General features: G+C 41.3%; 1 protein-coding gene across 4 annotated transcripts in view; it reads left to right on the top strand.

Moving 5' to 3' along the window:
- Positions 1-25,181, top strand: part of LOC125452394 (regulating synaptic membrane exocytosis protein 1-like) — a 596,477-nt gene that overhangs the window by 312,644 nt on the left and 258,652 nt on the right. For all 4 annotated transcript variants that reach the window (XM_059645492.1, XM_059645491.1, XM_059645490.1 and 1 more), the window contains 2 exons: positions 5,872-5,918; positions 8,308-8,420. In XM_059645492.1, coding sequence (XP_059501475.1) covers positions 5,872-5,918; positions 8,308-8,420 — 160 coding nt within the window. The remainder of the gene's footprint in view (positions 1-5,871; positions 5,919-8,307; positions 8,421-25,181) is intronic.

Genomic DNA, 25,181 nt, shown 5'->3' with positions numbered 1-25,181 from the left:
CACTGACATCTCATTCTGGACTCATTTAAAACTGTGATTCTTGTATCCTATCCACACTAAGTAGTGATCACCATGAACTCACTCCAGTGTAATTGTTTGGTTCTTGTTTTGAAATCTGTTCATCCCTTCACAACTCTTAAGTCCCTCCTAGAATTTACCATGGGACCACACTGTACCTCAGTGGCTAGTACTGCTTCCTCACAGTGCCAGGGACTTGGGTTTGAATGCACTTGGGTGACTGTCTGTGTGGAGTTTGCAAGTGCTGCCTGCGCCTGTGTGGGTTTCCTCCAGGTGCTCCGGTTTCCTCCCACAGTACAAAGATGTGCAGCTTCTAAACCAAACAGACTACGTTGAGAAAGCGAACGCGCTGCTTGCAGATACCAGTACTTACCAATAGGTGGCGATAGACCCAACCCCACAACTAGAGAACCGAATCACATCCTTACTCAAAAAATTTCAAAAATCTGGAGAATTAAGCAAGAGAGACTTGCAAAAAATGAAACCAGATGGATCCAACACATCACGCTTCTACGAACTACCCAAAATTCACAAGCCAGAAGCCCCCCCTCAGACCCATAGTCTCGCTACCTGGAACACCAAAGTACAGATTAGCCAAGGAACTACACCAAAGACTAAAACACCTAGTAGAAGACTCAAGCCACTCCATTCACTCCAGCCAAGAATTCCTGAACACCATCAAAGACACCAAGATAGAAGAGGATGAAATAATGGTCTCCTTTGACGTAACAGCCCTGTTCACATCCGTCAACATCAACCTGGCCAAAGAAACACTGACTACACTATTAGAAGAGCCAAAGACACATACACCAGACACCACCAACCTCATCAGGAAGAACAACATTATCAAGCAAGTGGACCTATGCCTTACCACCCACTTCACTTTCAATAACAAAACCTACAGACAAACCAATGGAACACCCATGGGATCTCCGATATCAGGGTTCTTAGCACAGTCAGTAATGCAGAGACTCGAACAAACAGCTCTGCCAACCATCTAAACCAAACTTTGGGTCTGCTACGTGGATGACACCTTTGTCATCACTAAACAAAACAAATTAGAGGAAACCTTCAAGACCATCAATAATACCTTTACTGGCATTAAATTCACAAAAGAGGAGGAAAACAACAACAAACTGCCATTCCTAAATGTCACAGTAGAGCGAACAGTCAATGGGGAACTTCAAACCAGCGTCTACAGGAAAACAACACATACGGACCAAATACTGAACTACAGAAGCAACCATCCCAACACCCACAAACGAAGCTACATTAGAACATTATTTCAACGAGCCACCACACACTGCAGCACAGAGGAACTACAAAGAGCAGAAGAAAATCACCTATACAGCGTATTCAAAAAGAACGGGTACCCAATGAACACAGTCCACCGAGTTCTCAGCAACAAGCCCAAACAAACAGACAAAACGTACCCAGAAACCATAACCACTCTCCCCTACATCAAAGACATCTCAGAAATGACTGCCAGACTACTCAGACCTCTTGGCATCATGGTAGCCCACAAACCCACCAACACACTAAAATAGCAACTAATGAACTTAAAAGACCCTACACAGACAACAAGCAAAACGAACGTCATTTATAAAATACCTTGCAAGAACAGTGACAAACACTACATTGGACAAACAGGCAGAAAGCTAGCCACCAGGATACATGAACATCAACTAGCCACAAAAAGACATGACTCACTATCACTAGTATCGTTACATACAGATGAGGAAGGACATCACTTTGATTGGGACAACACATCCATCCTAGGACAAGCCAAACAGAGACACGCACGAGAATTCCTAGAAGCACGGCATTCCAACCGGAACGCCATTAACAAACACATTTGGAGTCCATCTACCACCCTCTGAGAAAAAGAACAGGAAATGACATCACCAACACTGGAAATAACATCACCAAGCCAAGGAAACCTAAACACATAAATAGAAAGCGGGACAGAACATCAGCGCTTCACCGGAGGCTCACTGATGATGTTACCTAGAATGGTGACAAAACGTCTGAAAACGAACCTTCCAGCTCAGTGAGCAAACTCACATCTAGATGTGCAGGTTAGGTGGATTGGCCATGCTAAATTGCACGTAGTGGCCAGGGACATGTAGGTTTGGTGAATTAGCCATGGGAAGTGCAGGGTTACAGGAATGGAATAGGGGGTTATGTCTGGGTGGGATCCTCTTTGGAGGGTTGCAGTGGACTTGTTGGACCAAATTGCCTGTTTCAACACTGTAGGGATTCTGTGAATTCATTGCTTCAACTAGGTTTCTTGGGTATCTTCCGTTTTCTATGTCTTGCCTTTTCAGTGGCCATGTCTTCATTTTCATTTGCTGAAATCTCAAAGCAATATTTCAGACAGAAGGATCATTGGACTCGAAACAGTAACTCTACATTCTCTCCATAGATGCTACCAGACCCGAGTTTCTTCAGCAATTTTTATTTTCTTTCATTTTTGAGCTAGCTGCTTAGTCTCCTTATATTATATGCTTCTCCAAAGATCTATCTTTATCTAGATCAGGCCTCATGGCTACTGTGTGGTAGCTAGCTGATCAGCTGTCTACTGCCAGCTTTCGCACTCTTCCTGGATAGGCTGGTTGTCACTTGTAAAAGGCTTAATTGGAGCTGAGAGCATGGTTAGTTGCAGTTATAATTCTTTTCCAGCACAAAGCATTGCATATCACATCAACACATCACCAGTTGTCCAAAACTTTCTGCAGCTTCACCTTTACTGAATTCCAGTTATTTATAAATAAATCTGAGGCTGAATTCTACAAGAAGTCAGGTCAGTTTCACTTTAGCAAGTTTGATGAATGGCCTCCTTCTTTGAGCCCTGGCAGGTTTTCTCAACATTATTCTTCAATTACACATCAATCCCTGTGACCTCACACGTCCTATTCTTCCATTCACCACAAGTGGCAGAATTGGTTGCTGCCGGGATCTCCTGGGATTCTTGGCCCTAGCACCATCTTTGAAGTCCAGCCATACATCTGATCAAGAGTTGGCTGTACAGTTCCTTTCGATTGCCCCAGAAATGTCAGGCAGGCACCTCACTGTGAGGGATGGGAGGTGCGTGTAGAAGCTACCCATGGGGTATGCCCTGAGATGTTTCTGTCCAAGATCAAGTCACTGGAGGAGTAAGCAGCAAGCTGGAGACACCTGATATCTACACTAACCTTCATGTCAGGAATAATTGCTGTGTAGTTTTTTTCCAGTTGATAAAAGAATAGAATCTACATATAAGTGAGGCAAGGCATTATCAGAATGCATGCTAAGCTTGTCTCCCCATTCAACACTTAGAGAATCAGGCTTTTTACTCTTGACATCAAAATACTCCTCACTGGCCATTTCTTACTATTCTTTCATACTTCTCACCAAATCCAACATGGTTCAGTGGATCAGAAAATTCATCTTTGTTTGTGTCATACATTGATATCATCTGTAGGTGGTAGGACCTGATTCTGCAACACTAAAGTTTATTTCAGTCAGTTTAAGGAGAAATGTTAGTCATTGGGACAAGTCACAATAGGTATCATTTAAATCCATGTATTATATCATAGACAACAAATAAGCAACAGTTCTGATCAGACTCACTTAGTTAATTTAATCAGCATTACTTGTTATTAACACAAAAGAAGTTGCACTTCCCCATATGAGGGAATTGTCTTTCTTGACCTAAACAACTCAGCTTCCAATCTGCTACATTCTTCTAAGCATGCCGTCAAATCTCATTCTGGAAGTTTTTGATTAAAAGCTGCTTGTGGCTGTTTCTGCCTCCTTCTGACGTCTTTTAAGGTTTCAGACTTCCACCACAAAAATAATTTAATGTAATCTATTCATATAAATGCTGCTTATTTATTTATTAAATTCTTAGTAAAACTTTTTTACTGTAATAAAAAAGGCCCTGTAATGGAACCTAACTAACCAAGCCTCAAAATCAGTCTTGCTTGCAATTGTTTCTGTAGAGTTCAGATTGATAGTTTTCTGGTAGTAGGTTTAATAATCATTGGAATGACTAGTTAACTTTTGTGATTGTTTTTGACATGCATCAATGTCCCCTGTTAGAAATGTCATATGATTATAGAAATCCCTACAGTGTGGAAACAGGCCCTTCAGCACAACAAACCTTGGAGCATCCTACCCATACCCATCCTCCTAATCTACACCTCCCTGAACACTTTGACAATTTAGCAAGGCCAATCCACCTAGCCTGCACAACTTTGGACTGTGACATGAAACCGCAGCCCCCAGAGAAAACCCACGCAGACACAGGGAAAATGTGCAAACTCTACACTGACAGTCACCCGAGGATGGAATTGAACCTGGATCCCTGGTGCTGTGTGGCAGCAGTGCTAACCACTGAGCCACTATGCTGCCCTAATATGCATCTTATATTATGCTGTTTCCGAGGATCAGTGCAGACTCATTGGGCTGAATGGCCCCTTTCTGCACTGTAGGCATTCTATTATTCTATGTGTATTTTACTTGTGCCTCCTTGAGTACAAGAACAATGAAATTCTTAATTATGGTTTCTATTCCTGGTCACCAGTTTGTTGATTTATTTCAACCTCACAAATCAGAAACTCAAATCTCTGAGTCAAATTTGATTCACTGAGGCAATGGTTTGTGCAGAAAATGTATTAATTTGTGATTCAAATTACAGTTAATTGGCTCTTACTTAATTCAGAAAAAAAATACCCATGCATGAAGCCCATTCAAACTTTCTAAATTACAATATCTAATTTCTAACAAAAGTGAACAAATTCCTATTCTTACTCCACATTAAAAAAAGGCATGAACTTGGAACCTAAGATGATAATAGGTTTTGAAACTCAGCGAAGTGGACAAATACTGCACGAGCAGCACTGACTTGTCGAGGCTGTCCCAGCAGAGAAACCATGATGGTTAGCAGGACTTTTTTGTGTTCCCAGTGTGTTCACATCAACTCACACTGTGGGCCAAAGCACTTGCAACAGTAAAACTAGGGAACTCAGCACCAAGTCAAAAGTTTCTACAGAGTTTGGGTTTCCTTCTTGTGAGAATTACTTGCAACTCACCCCATTCACCCAACAGTAAAATTTGGAATCTCTGAAATGGGAGCAGGATTCCATGGAGGTTTTGTAAAAATCTAAGCCTGTCTTCAGTTATGGGACTGGCTAATGACTTTTACATTACATGCAGCGTTTGGCGATTCACTAGTGTTTTTTCCGGATTCAGCCTCATTTACTGTCATTTAGACAGATTCGGTGAGAAGCTGGCTTGTTAAAGAATAGAAGTAGTTGCAGTTAACAATGGAGTTGCTTCCAGAGCAAAATAAAATGAGGTGCTATTTAATTTTTTTTAAGTTATAAAGTCTCAGGCAACATGGCTTTCAGAAGAATTTTAATTTTAAATAAACGCTTGCTGTTGTAAACCAGGGAGTCAGTGACCCTCCTCCCCTAGTTCTGGACTGACCTACAAGCCAAATTGTTCATGCAAAGTATGAAGACATATGAGCTGAAGTCACAGTATCTGTTCAAAATTAATCTTTGTGCTTCTTAAGTGGCTGAATCTTTTGAAAGTAGGATGGATGTTTTGAACAATTTCTTGCAAATATGTTGACATTGCACAGATATGAGAACTTTGAAATATTGAATTTTCATTCCATTGACCCCTTTCTAAATTCTATAGAAATACTAATGGAGAATATATCTCAAAATAAATATGGGTCACAGTCATTTGCTTGTGTTTAATAATGTTAGCATTAAATGTCTGGTGTATCTTAACTGGATAATTTTTACTGGAAATATGACATTGCCTGCTGACATAAGGTTGTAACGTTTTCTTTGTCCATAGTGATATACCTAGAATTCCGGAGAGTTCCCACCCTCCTTTGGAGTCTAGTAAGTACTTCTCAAAAGGAAGGATTTGGATTTATAATCCCTAAATTTCTACATTTGATTTGTCCTGGTATTTATTGTCTTTGAATTACACAATATTGTTTGCCATCCAGTAACATACAGGAACAATCTGCCATCATGTTATTTATCAATGATAAATTGCCTGTCTATTAACTTGACCAGGCTTGATTAAGAAGAGTTCTCCCTATTGCATACAGATCTGTTCACCACAATACCAGAAGGATGTGGATGCTTTGGAGAGGGTACAAAAATGCTTTACCAGGATGTTGTCTAATAAGGTGGATTTTAGCTATGAAGAAAGATTGGATAGACTGGGTTTGTTTTCACTGGAATGCAGGGGGTTGATGGGCATTCTGGTAGAAGTTTACAAGATTGTGAATGGCACAGATAGAGTGGAAAGTATGAGGCTTTTTCCCAGGGTGGAGGGGTCAATTACTAGGGAACACAGGTTCGAGATGTAGTGGGTGGGGGCTATTTTGCAAGAGATGTGTGAGGCAGGTTTTTCACACAAAGGGTGGTGAGTGCCTGGAATATGGTGCCAGAGTAGGTCGTGGAAGCAAGCAGTCTAGCAGCATTCAAGAAGGACCTGGACAAATACGTTAATAGGAAGGGAATAGAGGGAGATGGATCCTGTCAATGAAGACAATTTTAGTATGGAAGGGCAAACTGTCTTGGAGTAGGCTAAAAGAGCCAAAGGCCTGTAACTGTGCTGTGTTGTTCTTAGTTCTTCTTTATTATTTAGTTATGAACATTAATTGATGAAAAATGAGTTAAAGTTGGTGGAAATCCTCATGGGAACCCAAAGTAATGTACTGATGTAACGTATGAAATAGCTTATCTCTGCCCATGGCACTGAAAGATATTGACTCGACATCATATCGCCTCAAACTTTGCTTATTAACACTCAGATCATACCTTGCTGATGTTCCTTTTCACTTGAGCTTTAGAAAAGGTTTGGTACCTAAAAAATTGGGTTTGACCAACTGCAATGATTGTTAACTTAGAGACTCTCCTACTCATATGTAATCAAGCGTTTGTAATTGTTAAAATGCACGATTGCTCCATATTGCAGTGTGAGACAGTAGACCAGTTACAGCAGCAATAGTCAGAAACAGATGAGACAGAGTCAGAAGACAGTGGGTGCAGTGCAAATAATTTGAATGGAGAGTGCAGACAGTAAGGCTGCTGATAGACAGTCCAGTGATGTCTTGTTCAGAAAACTGCAAGCCATAGGTTGTGATACTAAAACATTCTGGGATATTTTCTTTGTGATTTCCTAGGTGACCATCTGCTAACCTGTTCCCCATCCCACAAACTACTCTTACTTTGCCCATCTGCACCTCCTAACCCCTGCCCCATATCCTGTCTCCACACTCCGTCCCAATCCCCAACATCTCACTACGCCCCCAACTCAAACCTGTCCAAACTCAAGGCAAAATCCTTACTACAGTCACATCCCACATTCTACCACCTAAGCACAAGCACGTGTCCACATACAACGCGCCTACACCCCCTGGGTTCATCAACCCCAAAACCATATCGCCCAATGTTTGGCTTATGCAAGATCCTGTTTCCAAAAAGAAGTTCAGTGAAAGATTCTAAAAATGTAGGAAAAACAAAATAGGGTGGGTTTGATAAGTTCAAGCACATCAGTGAGAGTCTCCAATTTAAATAACTGGGGAATGAATAGGTGCACAAGGACCAGTGTCCCCAGTGAATGTGACGCAGTGCAGGAAGATGGCAGAGATCAGGTCTCGGCTGAGTCAAGTCAAACCCAGTATTTAAAATGCACTTTTTAGTTTTATTTTGCATAACATCTCATTCAGTTTATTCATAAAAATTATTACATTAGCAGATATTAAGGCACAATTTTCTGAATCACTAAATTGGGTCTATGTTTCTGCTATGAACTTGGGGATATGACACTGCCCTGGATTCATGTTCCTTTGATAGGGCCCTTGCTACAAAAATTTGAAGAATACTTTCATGGTATTATTCTGAGCTGAATGAAGCAACTCCAAGTCCTAGTCATGAAAGATATCTGTCTAAAAGACTGTTTCATCAAGTTTCCAAGAGTTATCTCACTTAAAAAAAGATCTGTATGTTATGCCTTACTTATAAATGATATTTTGAGAGGTGAATTGGAACTTTGTTGTGAAATAAAGATTTTGTTTATTTTGATTTATTTCCTGGCTTTGAGTTATTTTGAAGGCTTTATACTTAAGAATGTTAATAATAATAGGCCTTGGAAGACAGAATTCAACAAATATTATAAATGCAGGTTTATATCTATGTTGGTAATGCAATACGTCTATGAAAGACAAATATCCACATGTAAGAATAGAAGTCAATAATGTTTCACCTTTTATAGGTTCAAGTTCCTTTGAGTCACAGAAGATGGAACGACCGTGCATTTCAGTCATTTCTCCAACTAGTCCTGGAGCTCTGAAAGATGCCCCTCAGGTTCTACCTGGACAGCTTTCAGTGAGTGAATTCATAAAGCAAGCTGGAATAGACAGATATTGAGGATACTGCTTTTTTTCATCATTTTCAATTGAACTTTATGTACTTCAGCAATATGTTTTCTAAAATAAAATGGAAAGGTTTGACTGGGTATCATTTCCTCTTTCTCATTTGGACATTTACTAATCATTTTGTGATCATTTACATGTTTGTTCCCATTCTCGCAATGCCCAAGCACAAAGAAGAAAATCTAATCCATGATTGTTTATTTTTCTTCGTATATGACAAGAATAATTTATTCTATTTACTTGGTATAGTGTTATCAATTGGTGAACATGCATACTCAAGTGAGTGTTTCAAGAATTATTGCGATATCATATTGATATTATTCTCAGTGATTGCAGGTTTCATGGGTGATATGACCACCTTGTTGAAGTATCTCAATGTGTACATTTCTTTAATCCTGAGTTTACCCTTTCCTGGATAATACTAAATTATTTAAGTTCCAAATGATGAACATTGATGCAGGTCAGCACATGACTCAGGATGAAGAATAAGGAAGGATGACTTGAACCCTGATCATTACCATGTAAGCAGTAAGAAGATAATTAGCATTTGTTGATGCAGGGAGCCAATGTGTCTTTAAACAAATTCGAGGGGAAAAGGATTAGTTAACAAGTGGCAGTGCTCTTTATCTACTTCTTCTTGTTGCTTCACAACGATTATATTTGTTCTTTGTTCTATATGATGAATTATTCTAGTATTGAAAACATTTTTCAGGTCCCTTCCCTACTTTCATTACTACAGCAACATAAATATGAAAGAAAATGCTGTGATTATCAAATAAATAGCTCCAGAGGATCACTTCACTGGAGGATGAGTTTAATTTACTATTAAGAGAGTTGGGGTGAAATGACAGAAGTTATCTAAAAAAATTAACAAAACTAAAAAATAAGAGCATAAGTCTGAATGGTATATGTAGCTTTGAAATTGGAAAGGAGGTAATATTGACAGTTGTTTGCATCTATAATAGATTATTTTAAAAGTGTACTATGCTGCAGGGCTCAGGTATATGTATTATTGTTCAGGTGCAAAATGGTAGAAAGGGAGATAACAAGGCCATCTTAAAGTCAGTGATAGAAAGAGAGCTCTATTTGTGAAGAAATGATGGAGCCAGAAACATATCAAAATGTAAGATAACAAGGTGTAGAGCTGGATTGACACAGCACACCAAGCAGCATCAGAGGAGCAGGAAAGCTGCCATTTTGGACCTAGACCCTTCTTCAGAATCTGCAGTGCTTACTATCTCTGAAACATATCAAAAGATAACCGGTATGAATTCCAAAAATTACATCATGTTTAAAGAACCTGACAAAACTCTTTGAAAGGTAATAGAAACTTTAGAGAAAGACATCTAACGCATGAACCTAGATTTTGAAAAGAGACCACATTGTGGGTGAAAGATGACAAATAGATGAATGACAGAAGAGATCACATAAAGATCACAATGTTGCATATTTATTTTGACAGGATTAAGAGGTGTGAAGTGTTTGAAGCTTCTGGTACTGTTACTTTATTGTGCTGTCTGATTGACATTTGTATAAGGTTGGAAGAACAGCAGTTTCTTTTAAAGTAACTCCATGGACGTACTTTTTGTTCATGTCAGTCCGATACAATCTGTTGTTGTAGTGTGGCTCAGTTGTTGCATGAACTATACTTAGGATCTAGGGAGAGCTAGCCAATAGAATACAAAATCAACTTGAAGGTAGGTGACAGAGGGTGGTGGGAAGGAGTTGCTTTTTGGACTGGAGGCCTGTGACTAGCAGTTTGCCACAAGGATCATTATCTGTTCACTGTTGTTCATCATTTATATAAATGATTTGGATGTGAATACAGAAGGTTTGATTAGTAATTTTGCAGATGTAATCAAAACAGGTGATGTAGTGGACAGTGAAGAATATTATTTTAGAACACAGTGGGACACTTGCCTTCATTGGTCAGTGCATCAAGTATAGGAGTTAGGACATCATGTTTTGCTGTACAGGACATTGGTGCAACTGCTTTTAGAATACTGCGTACAGTTCTGGTTGCCTTTCTCTTGGAAATATTTTGTTAAACCTGAGAAGCTGCAGCAAAGATTTCCAAGGATGTTGCTGGGACTGAAGGATTTGAGTTAGAGGGAGAGGTTGAATAGGCGGGGGCTTTTCTCCATGGAACATCGGAGGTTGAGGGTGACCTCATAGAGGTTTATAAAATGATGAGAGGCATGGATAGGGTGAATATCCAAGGTCTTTTTCCCAGGGTGGTGGAGTCCAAAATTAGAGGGCATAGATTTAAGGTGAGAGGAGAAAGATATAAAAAGGACCCGAGGGATAACCTTTTCACGCAGAGGGTGGTGCAGATATAGAATGAATTTGCCAGAGAAAATGGTCAAGGCACGTACAGTTACATCAATTACATTTAAAACACATCTGGATGGGTATATGAATAGGAAGTGTTTAGAGGGATATGGGCCAAATGCTGGCAAATGGGACTAGGTCAGCTTGGGATGCCTGGTTGATGCAGACGAGTTGGACCTAAGGATCTGTTTCCATGCTGTACGACTCTATATACACATTTATATAATATATATAAATATATATACTGGTTGACTATACGTGGAATGGTTATAAATCGGTACTATGATGAGACTATGAAGGACCAGAGGAAGCAGCTGGAAGACCTTCAGAACCTACATTTCATATGGTTGCTAAATCTAGATAATGGTTCATGACCCATCTGAAGGGCTGAGTCATTGAAAAGGTTGCCTGAGTCTATGAAAATTTCAGCAGGCAAGGAGATGCCTATCTCTCACCCATTCCGAGCAAGTAGAACTAGCTAGGTGAGGAGATGCAGTGTGCAGTCTCTTCCTGCACTGGCTAAAATTGTTGGTGGAGAGCAGGAAACCCAGAATTAGGTCCAGTCCACAAATATTAACTGGCCCCAGTGTTAACATGTATCTAGAACATAGAACATTACAGCACAGTACAGGCCCTTCAGCCCTCGATGTTGTGCTGACCTGTCATACTGATCTGAGCCCATCTAACTTACACTATTCCATGTACATCCATATGCTTGTCCAATGATGACTTAAATGTACTTAAAAGTTGGCAAATCTACTACCATTGCAGGCAAAGCGTTTCATTCCATTACTACTCTCTGAGTAAAGAAACTACCTCTGGCATCTGTCCTATATCTTTCACCCCTCAATTTAAAGCTATGCCCCCTCGTGCTCGCCATCACCATACTAGGAAAAAGGCTCTCCCTGTCCAGCCTATCTAACCCTCTGATTATTTTATATGTCTCAATTAAGTCACCTCTCAACTTTCTTCTCTCTAATGAAAACAGCCTCAAGTCCCTCAGCCTTTCCTTGTAAGACCTTCCCTCCATACCAGGCAACATCCTAGTAAGCCTCCTCTGCACCCTTTCCAAAGCTTCCACATCCTTCTTATAATGCGGTGACCAGAGCTGTACACAATACTCCAAGTGCGGCCGCACCAGAGTTTTGTACTGCTGCAGCATAACCTCATGGTTCCAGAACTCAATCCCTCTATTAATAAAAGCTAAAACACGGTATGCCTTCTTAACAGCCCTGTCAACCTGGGTGGCAACTTTCAAGGATCTGTGTACATGGACACTGAGATCTCTCTGCTCATCTACGCTACCAAGAATCTTACTATTAACCCAGTACTTTGCCTTCCGGTTACTCCTACCAAAGTGCATCATCTCACACTTGTCCACATTAAACTCCATTTGCCACCTCTCAGCCCAGCTCTGCAGCTTATCTATGTCTCTCTGCAACCTACAGCATCCTTCGTCACTATCCACAACCCCACTGACCTGAGTGTCGTCTGCAAATTTACTAACCCATCCTTCTATGCCCTCATCCAGGTCATTTATAAAAATGACAAACAGCAGTGGACCCAACACCGACCCTTGCGGTACACCACTAGTAACTGGTCTCCAGGATGAACATTTCCCATCGAATACCACCCTCTGTCTTCTTTCAGCAAGCCAATTTCCAATCCAAACTGCTATATCTCCCACAATTCCACTCCTCCGCATTTTGTACAATAGCCTACTGTGGGGAACCTTATCGAACGCCTTGCTGAAGCCCATATACACCACATCAACCAGTTTACTCTCATCTACCTGTTTGGTCACCTTCTTAAAGAACTCAATAAGATTTCTGAGGCATGACCTACCCTTCACAAAACCGTGCTGACTATCCCTAATCAATTTATTCTTTTCTAGATGATTATAAATCCTACCTCTTATAACCTTTTCCAACACTTTACCAACAACTGAGCTAAGGCTCACTGGTCTATAATTACCAGGGCTGTCTCTACTCATCTTCTTGAACAGGGGAACCACATTTGCTATCCTCCACTCATCTGGCATTATTCCTGTAGACAATGACGAGTTAAAGATCAATGCCAAAGGCTCGGCAATCTCCCTTCCTGGCTTCCCAGATGATCCTAGGATAAATCCCATCCGGCCCAGGGGACTTATCTATCTTCACACTCTGTAGTAGCCTGTATCTCAGTATTCTCCTCGACAACATTGTCATTTTCTAGAGTGAATACTGTTGAAAAATATTCATTTAGTGCTTCACCTATCTCCTCTGACTCCACACACAACTTCCCACTACTATCCTTGATTGGCCCTAATCTTACTTTCATCATTCTTTTATTCCTTAAATACCTATAGAAAGCCTTAGGGTTTACCCTGATCCTATCCGCCAATAACTTCTCATGTCTCCTCCTGGCTCTTTTGAGCTCTCTCTTTAGGGCTTTCCTGGCTACCTCGTAGCCCTCAAGCGCCCTAACTGAGCCTTCACATCTCATCCTAACATAAGCCTTCTTCTTCCTCTTGACCAGAGATTCCACTTCCTTCATAAACCACGGCTCCTGTGTTCTACCACTTCCTCCCTGCCTGACAGGTACATACTTACATAGGACACACAGGAGCTTTTCCTTGAATAGGCTCCACATTTCTAATGTGCCCATCCCTGCAGTTTCCTTCCCCATCCTATGCTCCCTAAATCTTGCCTAATCTCATCGTAATTGCCTTTCCCCCAGCTATAACTCTTGCCCAGTGGTATACACCTATCCCTTTCCATCACTAAAGTAAACATAACAGAATTGTGATTGCTATCACCACAGTGCTCACCTACTTCCAAATCTATCACCTGGCCAGGCTCATTACCCAGTACCAAATCTAATGTGGCTTTGCCCCTTGTTGGCCTATCTACATACTGTGTCAGGAAGCCCTCCTGCACACACTGGACAAAAACTGACCCATCTATAGTACTCGAACTATCGTGTTCCCAGTCAATATTTGGAAAGTTGAAGTCCCCCATGACAACTACCCTGTCTCTCTCACTCCTATTGAGAATCATCTTTGCTATCCTTTCCTCTGCATCTCTGGAACTATTCGGAGGCCTATAGAAAACTCCCAACAGGGTGACCTCTCCTTTCCTGTTTCTAACCTCAGCCCATACTACCTCAGTTGACGAGTCCCCAAACATCCTTTCTGCAACTGTAATACTGTCCTTGACCAACAATGCCACACCTCCCCCCACTTTTACCATCTTCTCTGTTCTTACTGAAACATCGAAATCCCGGAACCTGCAACAACCATTCCTGTCCCTGCTCTATCTATGTCTCCGAAATGGCCATAACATCGAAGTCCCAGGTACTAACCCATGCTGAAGTTCACCCACCTTATTCCGGACACTCCTGGCATTGAAGTAGACACATTTCAAACCAACTTCTTGCTTGCCGGTGCCATCTTGCATCCCTGAAACTTGATTTCAGACCTCCCTACTCTCAACCTTTTCTGTACTCAAACTACAATTTTGGTTCCCATCCCGCTGTTGAATTAGTTTAAACCCACGCGAATAGCCTTAGCAAATTTCCCCCCCAGGATATCGGTACCCCTCTGGTTCAGGTGAAGACCATCCTGTTTGTAGAGGTCCCACCTACCCAAGAAAGAGCCCCAATTATCCAAGAATCCAAAACCCTCCCTCCTGAACCATCCCTGTAGCCACGTGTTCAACTTCTCTCTCTTCTTCACCTCACTAGCACGTGGCATGGGCAACAAATCAGAGACAACAACTCTGTTCGTCCTAGCTCTCAGCTTCCATCCTAGCTCCCTGAATTTCTGCCTTAAATACCCATCTCTCTTCCTACCTATATCATTGGTGCCAATGTGGATCACGACTTGGAGCTGCTCCCTCTCCCCCTTAAGGATCCCAAAAACACGATCAGAGACATCACGCACCCTGGCACCTGGGAGGCAACACACCAACCGTGAGTCTCTCTTGTCCCCACAGAACCTCCGATCTGTCCCCCTAACTATGGAGTCCCCAATGACTACTGCTCTGCCCCTCTTCCCCCTTCCCTTCTGAGCAGCAGGGACAGAATCTGTGCCAGAGACCTGTGCCCCACCGCTTTCCCCTGGTAAGTCATCCCCCCCAACAGTATCCAAAACGGTATACTTATTGTTGAGGGGAATGGCTACAGGGGATCCCTGCTCTGCCTGCTGGTTCCCTTTCCGTCCCCTGACCATAACCCATCTGCCTTTTTCTTGTACCTGAGGAGTGACTACCTCCCTGTAACTCCTCTCAATAATCCCCTCTGCCTCCCGAATGATCTGAAGTTCATCCAACTCCAGCTGCGGCTCCAGCTCCAGTTCCCTAACGAGGTTTTCGAGGAGCTGGAGTTGGGTGCACTTCCCGCAGATGTAGTCAGCAGGGACACTAGTGGTGACCCTTACCTCCCACATTCTGCAGGAGGAACATTCAACTGCCCTGACCTCCGTTCCCGTTGTTCTAAATTCCCAAAGAGACTGTTAAAAAATAAAGAACAAAAAATAAACTTGTTACCTTAACAATCAGGCGCACAGAACCTTTTTTTTGGTTAGAGGAGGAGGATAGGTGGGAGACACTACCCGAGTAGTGTTTTGGGTAACGCAACCACACAAATATATCACCTCACTTACTCAGCAGTCCCGTGTCCGCTCCTGCTCAGCATACCTCCGCCTATTCACGAAGTAAGCTTTTTAAAGATTCAAAAACAGTGACTCACCGGCTTCCCAACAGGCCCCTGGTCCAAGCTCCCGCTCGCACTGCTGCTGCAACCAGAAATGTATCTGCAAAAATCTCGCCCTCAGTCCTAAGTTTTTAGACGCTGCTAAATTGTTGATACAGCCAATACAAAGGAAGAATATTGTGATCAGAGATAATGGGAACTGCAGATGCTGGAGAATCCAAGATAACAAAGTGTGGAGCTGGATGAACACAGCAGGCCAAGCAGCAGACGCTGCTTGGCCTGCTGTGTTCATCCAGCTCCACACTTTGTTATCTTACAAAGGAAGAAAATGTCATATTGTAAAAAGATATTGCAATGCTGGCAAACTGAGAGGCAGTTGGATTTTAAGGGACCAATATGAAATGAAGCAGTTTTGCAGGTAAAATAGAGCATGCAAACATATGAATTGGGAGCAGAAGATTGCCATTTGTCCTCTTGAACCTGTTTCACCATTCAATAAGTTCACAGCTGATCTGTTTATATTTCCTGTTCCCATTTCCATCTATCCCTGAGAATCTTTGATTCCTCTACCCAATACAAATCTATTTATCTCAGACTGAGAGTTTAAAAGTCACACAACCTTCAAAAGAAAAAAATTCTTCTGATCTGTGTCCTAAAAGAGTGACCTGTTACTTGTAAACAGAATCCCCTAGTTCTGGACTTATCCACACCTTATCCACATGTTTCATCCTTTCCACAACCATCTTGTCAAAGCAGGATTTTATGCACTTCATTCATCACCCCTCACTCTTCTAACCTCAGCAGGAAACAAGCCCAACCAGTCCAACCTATCCTCAAAACACGAGTCACTCATTTCAGGCATCAATCCAGTAAACATCCTTTGAAACAATGCAATTGTATTTGCACCCCTTCTTAACTTAGAAGACAAAAAAACAGTATTTGAGATCTGGTCAACCAATACCATTTAGAAGTATGACATGTTTATTGTTGTGTTCAGTTCCACTCATAATAGAGGAATTCATCCCATTAGCCTTCCTAATTGCCTGCTGTACCTGCAAATTAACTCAATGTTGCAAAATTCTGCAAGTTTGAATAAAACTTTGGTTTTTGTTCTTCCTGAAAACATCTGTCTCTATTCATCTGCAACTTTCTTCTGTTCTCGTCACAACCTATTTTCTTACCTATCTTGGTGTCATCTGCAAATTTAGCCACCATGTCTTCTCTTCACCTGTCTAAGTTAATGATAAAAATTCTAAAAAGCTAAGGCCCCTGCAGAACCCTACTCATTATATCCTGCCAATCAGACAAAGAGACCAATTTCAGCATACTGTTTATTTCTTGCCAGGAAGCCAATTTTCTGTCCATGATGATAGATTCCTGTCTACACCATGAACTCCTTTGCATTAATAATGTGCTATGTGGAGCCTTGTTAAATGCCTTCTGAAAATCCAAGTATAGTATGTATCCAGGCTTCCCTTTATTTAGAGTATGTATTACTTCAGAGATGCCAACAAATTGGTTGAACCCAGTTTCCCTTTTTCAAAACCACGTTGGCAGTTCTTGGTTAGCTTGAGCTTTTCTGAGCACTCAGTTATAACCTGTACAACAATCAATTCCAACACCTTCTCCATAAAGAGGTCAATCCAACCAGCCTGTATTTTCTTGTTTTTGCCTCTTCTTTCCATCGTACCCCACACCCCTTCTGTATAATAGAGGTTATATTTGATTCTTCCTAATCTTATGACATTTTTCTAGAATCTAGTAAATTTTGGAAAATTAACACCAATGCATCTACTTTTTCATTATCAAACTCTTTTTAAGATGCCAGAAGGATGTCCGTCAGTTCTCAGCTCCATCAGTTTACTCTGTACTATTTCACTGTTCCTCCTGCTCTCTCATACATTTCTCACACCTGTTGCTGGACTGTTTTTTTGTAGCCTTTTTAGTAAAGGTGAAAGTGAAATCTTTGTTCATTTAATTTGTCATTTCCTTATTATTTACCAATAATTCCCCATTCTCACTTTCCTGAAGATCCACCCTCACTTTACATACTGTTTTCCTCTAAAATGCCAGTAGTAACTCTTGCTATCAGTTTTATATGCGCAGCTAGCTTCCTCCCACACTCTAATTTCTTTCTCCTGATTGACCTTTTTGTCATTCATTGGACAAAATATAAAGAATTACAATCATCTGACTTGTTATCTTTGTACTTATATAAGATTTTTGCTTAGGTTTGATGCTTTCCTTAGTTTCTTCAATCAGAAAAACATTATGTGTGAAAATTGTCAGAAAATGCTTTTTCTGAGTATTCTGAAATATCGCTTTAAAATGTCTAGCACTGTTTCCCAGCTGTTGGTCTAATATCTCAGTTCACTTCAGCTAGTTCAACTTTCTTTTTTTCTTCTTTTATTCATTAACAGGATGTGGGCATTGCTGGTTAGGCAGCGTTTCTTGCCCATCCCTAATTGCCCAGAGGACAGTTCAGAGTCAACCACATTGCTTTGGGTCTGGAGTCACATGTAGGCCAGACCAGGTGAGGATGTCCTTCCCGAAAGGACATTCGTGAACCAGATGGGTTTTTCCCCAACAATTGACAATGGATTCATGGTCATTCTAATGGTTATCATTAGATTCTTAATTTCAGATATTTATTGAATTCAAATTCCACAATGTGCCAAGGTGGGAATTGAACCCAGGTCCCTCGAACATTATCTAGGTCTCTGGATTAACAGTCCAGCCATAATATCACTAGGCCATCGCCTCCCTTGTGGCCACACAGTTACCCTTACTTAAGTTTAAAATACTAGTATTAGACTCATTCTTCCTTCCTTTTAAACTGAGTGTAAAATTTAATTACATTGTGATCTCTGCTACCAGTGATTCTCTTACTCTGATGTCATTAATTAATCCTATTGTATTACACAATTCCAAATCTTCTGTTGGTTCCAGAACATGCTGCTCTAAGAAATTGTCTTGAAAGCACTCCATGAACTCTTCATTCAATCTGATTTTTTTTTCCAATTTGTGTTTAGTTTAATATCACCCATAATTTTTCAGTCTGTTTATCACATGCACCCACTATTTCTTCCAAATACTTTGTCCTGCATTGTTATTGTTTTTAGAGGGCTTGTAGATAAACTCTGCTTGCTTGCCTGACTATCCTTCCCATTCAATTTTATATCTTGGTCTTCTAAACTGTGGTAATCTCCAGCTATCGTACCAATGTCAGCTTGGCTAACCATGCAACTCTCCCCACCTATCCATTTTCCTTGAATGTCATGTATTCCTTAATAGTCAGGACCAAATCTGCATCAGCATTTAGTCACACTTCCAAAATGGCTATCAAATCATATTAATACTTTGTTATGAATATTATATACTTTTTGATCTCGAGCCTTTTAGTTGTGTTTTCTTTTCTATCGGTCTGTCATTTCCCATGGTTTCCCTGTTTTGACCTTACCCTTTGATTTGTCACATCTACCTAAGCATGATACCCCACTTTTTTTAAAAACATAATTTAAAGCCCTTTCTACTTCCCTAGTTCTGAATTGCACTGGGTCCAGCATGATTCTGGTCCAGACTCTCCCAATGGAACAGTTCCTACTTTCCCTACTACCAGTGTCACTGCTCCTCAGACCACCATCCACTTGTCTCAAATCAGTCTTCTGAACATGTATTCTTTCACACTTTAATCCTGTGTGCCCTCTTCAACCTGGCAAATTATTACTCCAAGGTTCTCCTGTTTGATATAGTGTCCAGATGCTCATTCTGCCTAAGCACCCTGTCCTTCATTGTCCTGCCTAAGTCATTAATACCTAGATGGGCCACTGCAATTTGATCCTCCCATTTTCATTCCAAGTTCTTCTTCAGTCCTTGTGCAGACCTAAACCCTGGCACTGGGTAAGCAACATGTCTTTCTGCACTCTCACTTTTGGCTAGACAGAACAATGCCTACCCCCCTCACTATGCTATTTCCTACCATCACTATATTCTTTTTTTTGTTTCTCCCTTAAGAGGTAGCCTGAGCCAAGGTGCCCTACTCAGTCTGCTCCTCCACCTTATTATAATCAACACAGGTGAGCACCTCAAACTTGTTCAATAATTTCAAGAGCTGAAACATGTGCATTACACATACTTTACCTGCCTCACTTGTGGCCACACCCTTCTGTCCCTTACGATAAATGGAATTGGACAGCCGTGTTCTACGGTGTGGATCAAGGTTCCCTGGTATCTGCTCTGTCCCTGATACATCACAATGTCTTCACTTCAATCTCCGATTCAGTAATGCTGAGTTGGAATTCTGTAGTTTAAGGTGTTTACCACAGATGTGTTTGTCCTGGATCAGTTTCAGGTTCAGAAGCTCCTACATTCCACAGTTATGATACTAGTTCTATATCTCTATTGTCTGTGTGCTGTTTCATTAATATATAATTTGTTAATTTAATCAATCCTGTAAAATTATATAAAGAAGAAATTAGGAATTGTCAACCATACCTTAGAAAGTAAGCTAAATGATACAGGAGAACCAAAAGACCTAGGGATACAGGCTAAGAAATAATTGAGAACACTGATAAGATGAAGGTTAGTCAGAAAAGCATTAACAAAATAATGAAAAATTAGACACGTTATGCTGCACATGCACAAAAATCTGGGATAATTTGGCGGCATGTTGGCTCAGTGGTTAGCACTGCAGTCTCACAGTGCCAGGGACCTGGGTTCAAATCCACCCTTGGGTGACTGCCCGTGCAGAGTTTGCACATTCTCCCTGTGTCTGCGTGAGTTTCCTCCGGGTGTTCCGGTTTCTTTCCACAGTCCAAAAATGTGCAGGTTTGGCCATGCTAAATTGCCTGTAGTATTCAGGGGTGTGTGGGTTGTAGTGGGATGGGTCTGGGTGGGATATATCAAAGGGCGGTGTGGACTTGTTGGGCCGAAGGGCCTGTTTCCACACTGTTGGGAATCCAATCTAACCTAATCTAATAATCTGAAACTGAGAGCCATAATAACAAGAAAGTTTGTAATTATGAGGATATGAGGAAAAATGTCTTTACTCAGTGGGTGATTAGAATCTCGATCTCATTACCAAAGGACATTTCTGAGATAAATAGTTTAAATGTTTCAAAAAGGAAATTGGGTCAATACACAAGGCAAAAGGAGACAGAAAGTTTTGCTGAAAGCTGAGTTGAGCTAGGTGGAATGAGAGGTGACACCAGGATTGACTAGTTGGGCCAAGTAGCTTTTACTCGTCCTGTACATTCTACGTAACTTGTTAGAGAGTTTGGAGTCTAGGTTTCCACACAGGTGTTTCTTAAGGATTGTGCATTTCTTCTCAATGATGGCAAGAGAGGTAGGTGAGAGAGTCAGAAAAGAAAGTCACATGGAACAAATACTATCCCATTTCCACAAGTGCCGTGCTGATGCTTCATCCTGACCTGTTTTATCATGGAACCAAAGAAATTTATAGCACAGAAGGAGGCCATTTGTCTCATTGTGTCTGGACCAGTTCCAGCTCTCCAAATTTATCTCTTTCAAGTATAAATCAAGCTTTCTTTAGAAACCTCATATGAAATCAGCCTTTACAATTCTCCCTGGCAGTACATTCCATCAGCTCTCTTGCTAACAATCTTGAAATTGTGACAAAAACAAAGTTGCTGGAAAAGCTCAGCACGTCTGGCAGCATCTGTGAAGGAGAAAACACAGTTAATGTTTCGGGTCTGGTGACCCTTCCTCAGAACTGAAATTGTGACCCCTAGTTATTAATAAACCAAAAAATGGCAATAGAATATCCTTCCTGACCCTATCAAAATTATTTATAATTATGAACCGCTCAGTAAGGTTATCTCTTAATCTTCTCTGCTCCAAGGAGAATAAGACCCAATTTCTCTAATCTTTCCCTGCATCTATACTACCTCACTCTAGTAAATTGTGTTTGCACTGTCTTCAATGATTTAACATCTTTACTTAAGTAAGGCAAATGAGGTGCCCAGAACTGAACACTATACTCCACATGTGGTCGGGCCACTGATTTGTAGAGGTTTAGCATCGCTTCCTTGCTTTTATGCTCTGTGCCTCTATTCACATAACTAAGGATCCCATAAGCCGCCTTAAGAACTGTTTCAATTTGTCTGGCTACCTTCAGAGAATCATCCACATAAACCCGGAAGTCCCTCTGCTCCTGTACTCCCCTCAGTGTTGTACCGCTGAGCCTGTATTTTCTCTTCATGTTTCTTCTACCAAAATACATTAGCTAACATTTCTCTGCATTGAAGTTCATCTGCAAGGTGTCTTTCCATCTTGCTAACTTGTCCAGTCCTCTAAATACGCTCAGCGGCATCCTCACATTTCACTATTTGCCCTAGCTTAAAAATTTAGGAAATTTGCCCAACTCCAAATAATTTAAATAAATAACAAGGGCCCTAACACCAATCCCCAGGGAACACCACTTTCAACTCACTTCCAATCTGATGAATGCCCATCTATATCTACCCTCACTCCCTCCTATCTTATCTAACTTCTAGAGCATAGAACATAGAACAGTACAGCATAGTACAGCCCCTTTGGCCCACGTGTTGTACCGAAATTTTACCGGAAACCTAAGGTCTATCTAACCTCCATCTCTATCTTATACTATCATCGAATTCTAATTGATATTCAATTGATATTCTAATCCATGCTGTCAAGGATCCACCATCCCAAATATTTCTAATTTGCCTGCCAATCTGCCTTGTGGAACAATGTCAAATACTTTCTGAAAGTCTAAAAATAACATCTATAGCACTATCTTCATAAACTGCTTGAAAAACTCAGTTAAATTGGTCAGACATGACAAACCTATGTTACTGATTAGTATTAATATATATTTCTCTAAGTGTATATTTACTTTAGCCTGTATTATGACCTCCATCAGTTTTCCCACTATTGATGTCAAGCTGTCAGGTCTGTAGTTTCCTGTGTTATCCTTTGCTCCCTTTCTTAAACAAAGAACAAAGAAAATTACAGTACAGGAACAAGCCCTTTGGCCCTCTAAGACTGCACCAACGTGCTGCCCATCACAACTAAAACTCCCTATCCTTCCGGGGACCGTATCCCCCTCTTCCCATCCTGTTCATTTGTCAAAACGCCCTTTAAAAGTCACTACAGTATCTGCTTCCACTACTTCCCCCTGCAGTGAGTTCCAGGCACCATCTTCTGTATTAAAAAAACCTTGCCTCGTACATCACCTTTAAACCTTGCCCCTTGCACCTTAAACCAATGGCCCTGGGTAACCGACTCTTCCACCCTGGGAAAAAGCTTCTTACTGTCCAGTCTGCCATGCCCTTCATAATCTTGTAGACTTCCATCAGGTCACCTAACTAATGCTGCCTAACTAAGGTTCTATAAAGCTTCAACATTACCTGCCAATTTTTAAACTCAGTGCCCTGGCCGATGAAGGCAAGAATGCCGTATACCTTGTTGACTACCTTTTCCACCTGCATTGCCACTTCCAGTGACCTATGTACCTGTACACCCAGATCCCTCTGCCTATCAGTACTCTTTAGGATTCTGCCATTTACTGTATATTTTCCATCTGGATTAGACTTTCCAAAATTCATCACCTCACATTTTTCCAGATTAAACTCCATCTGCCATCTGTCTGCCCGAGTCACCAACTGCTGTATCCTTTGACGGTCCTCATCACTATCTGCAATTCCACCAACGTTTGTGCCATCAGCAGACTTACTAATTAGGCCAGTTACATTCTCGTCCAAATCATTTATATATATATTACAAACAGCGAAGGTCTCAACACTGATCCCTGACGAACGCCACTAGTCACAGCCATCCATTCTGAAATGCACTCTTCCACCCTTTGTCTCCAATGACCGAGCCAATGTTTTTATCTGCCTTGCAAGCTCATCTCTGACCCCATGTGACTTTACCTTCTGTATCAGCCCACCATGACGGACCTTGTCAAAGGCCTTACTGAAGTCCATGTCAACAACGCCCACTGCCCTGCCCTCATCAATCGTCTTCATCGCTTCGTCAAAAACCATAGCCAAGTTAGTGAGACATGACGTCCCCTTCACAAAACCACGTTACATCTCAATACGCCCATGGATTTCCAGGTATGAGTAAGTCCTGTCACCACAATCCTCTCCAATACTTTTCCTACCACTGACATAAAGCTCACCAGCCTGTAATTAGCTGGATTATCCCGCCCACTGTTAAACAAAGGAATAACATTGGCTATTTGCCAATCCTATGGGACCTCCCCTGTAGCCAGTTAGGATACAAAGATTTCCCTCAAGGTGCCAGCAATTTCCTCCCTTGCCTCTCTCAGTACTCTGAGATATATCCCATTAGGCCCTGTGGACTTGTCTAAGTTTAACTTTTTTTTCAAGACCCCCAATATCTTCTCCCTTTTCATCTCAACATGACCCAAACTATCTACACACCCTTCTCCAGACTCATCATTCATCAAGTCCTTCTCTATTGTGAATACTAACACAAAGTACTCATTTAATACCTCGCCCATTTTCTCTGGCTCCACACATAAATTCCCTTCCTTGTCCTTCGGTGGGCCAACCCTCTGCCTGGCTACCCTCGTGCTCTTTATATATGTACAAAAAGCCTTGGGATTTTCCTTAATCCTGTTGGCCAATGACTTTTCATGACACCTTTTAGCCTTCCTGACTCCTTGCTTAAGTTACTTTTGACTTTCCTTATATTCCACTCCTGCTTTATGTGTTCCCAGCCTCCTACCCTTGATAAATGCTTTCTTTTTCTTTTTGATTAGACTCACAATATCTCTCGTTATCCAAGATTCCCTAAACTTGCCATACTTACCCTTCATCCTTAAAGGAATGTACCAGTCCTGAGTTCCCAGCAACTTACACTTGAAAGCCTCCCACATACCATATGTTGATTTGCCCTCAAACATCTGCTCCAATCTACATTCTTCAGTTCCTGCCTAATATTGTTGTAATTAGCTTTACCCCAATTTAGCACCTTCACCTGACAACTACACCTATCTTTATCCATCAGTACCTTAAAGCTTACTGAATTGTTATCACTGTTCCCGCGCTGCACCCTTATTGAGATGTCGACCACCTGGTCAAGTTCATTCCTCAATACTAAGTCCAGTACGGAGGCTTTCCTAGTTGGATTATCTACATACTGTTTCAAAAAGCCCTCCTGGTTGCTCCTTACAAACTCTGCCCCATCCAAGCCCTAAGCACTAAGTGAATCCCAGTCAATATATAGGAAGTTAGAATCACCCACAACAACAACTCTGTTACTTTTACATCTTGTCAAAATCTCCCTGCATATCTGTTCTTCTATCTTCTGCTGGTGGTTGGGAGGCCAGTATAAACCTCAAACATTGTGATTACGCCCTTCCTGTTACTGAGCTCGACCCATATTGCCTCACTGTATGATCCATCCAAGGTGTCCTCCCACAGTACAGCTGTGATATGCTCCTTAAAAAGTAGTGCAACTCCCCCAACCCTTTTCTATCCCCCTCTATCCCACCGGAAACAACTGCATCCTCAGACATTAAGCTGCCAATCCTGTCCCTCCCTCAACCAAGTCTCTGAAATAGCAACAACATCATAGCTCCAAGCACTAATCCAAGCCTAATTTCATCTGCCTTACCTGTTACACTTCTTGCATTGAAACAGACGCACTTCAGTCCACCAGAAGCACGTTGATC

This window comes from Stegostoma tigrinum, chromosome 4 (assembly GCF_030684315.1).
Source record: "Stegostoma tigrinum isolate sSteTig4 chromosome 4, sSteTig4.hap1, whole genome shotgun sequence".
Classification (NCBI taxonomy): domain Eukaryota; kingdom Metazoa; phylum Chordata; class Chondrichthyes; order Orectolobiformes; family Stegostomatidae; genus Stegostoma; species Stegostoma tigrinum.
The sequence above is the reverse complement of the archived record's forward strand: the minus strand, read 5'-3'. Positions and strand labels throughout refer to the sequence as shown.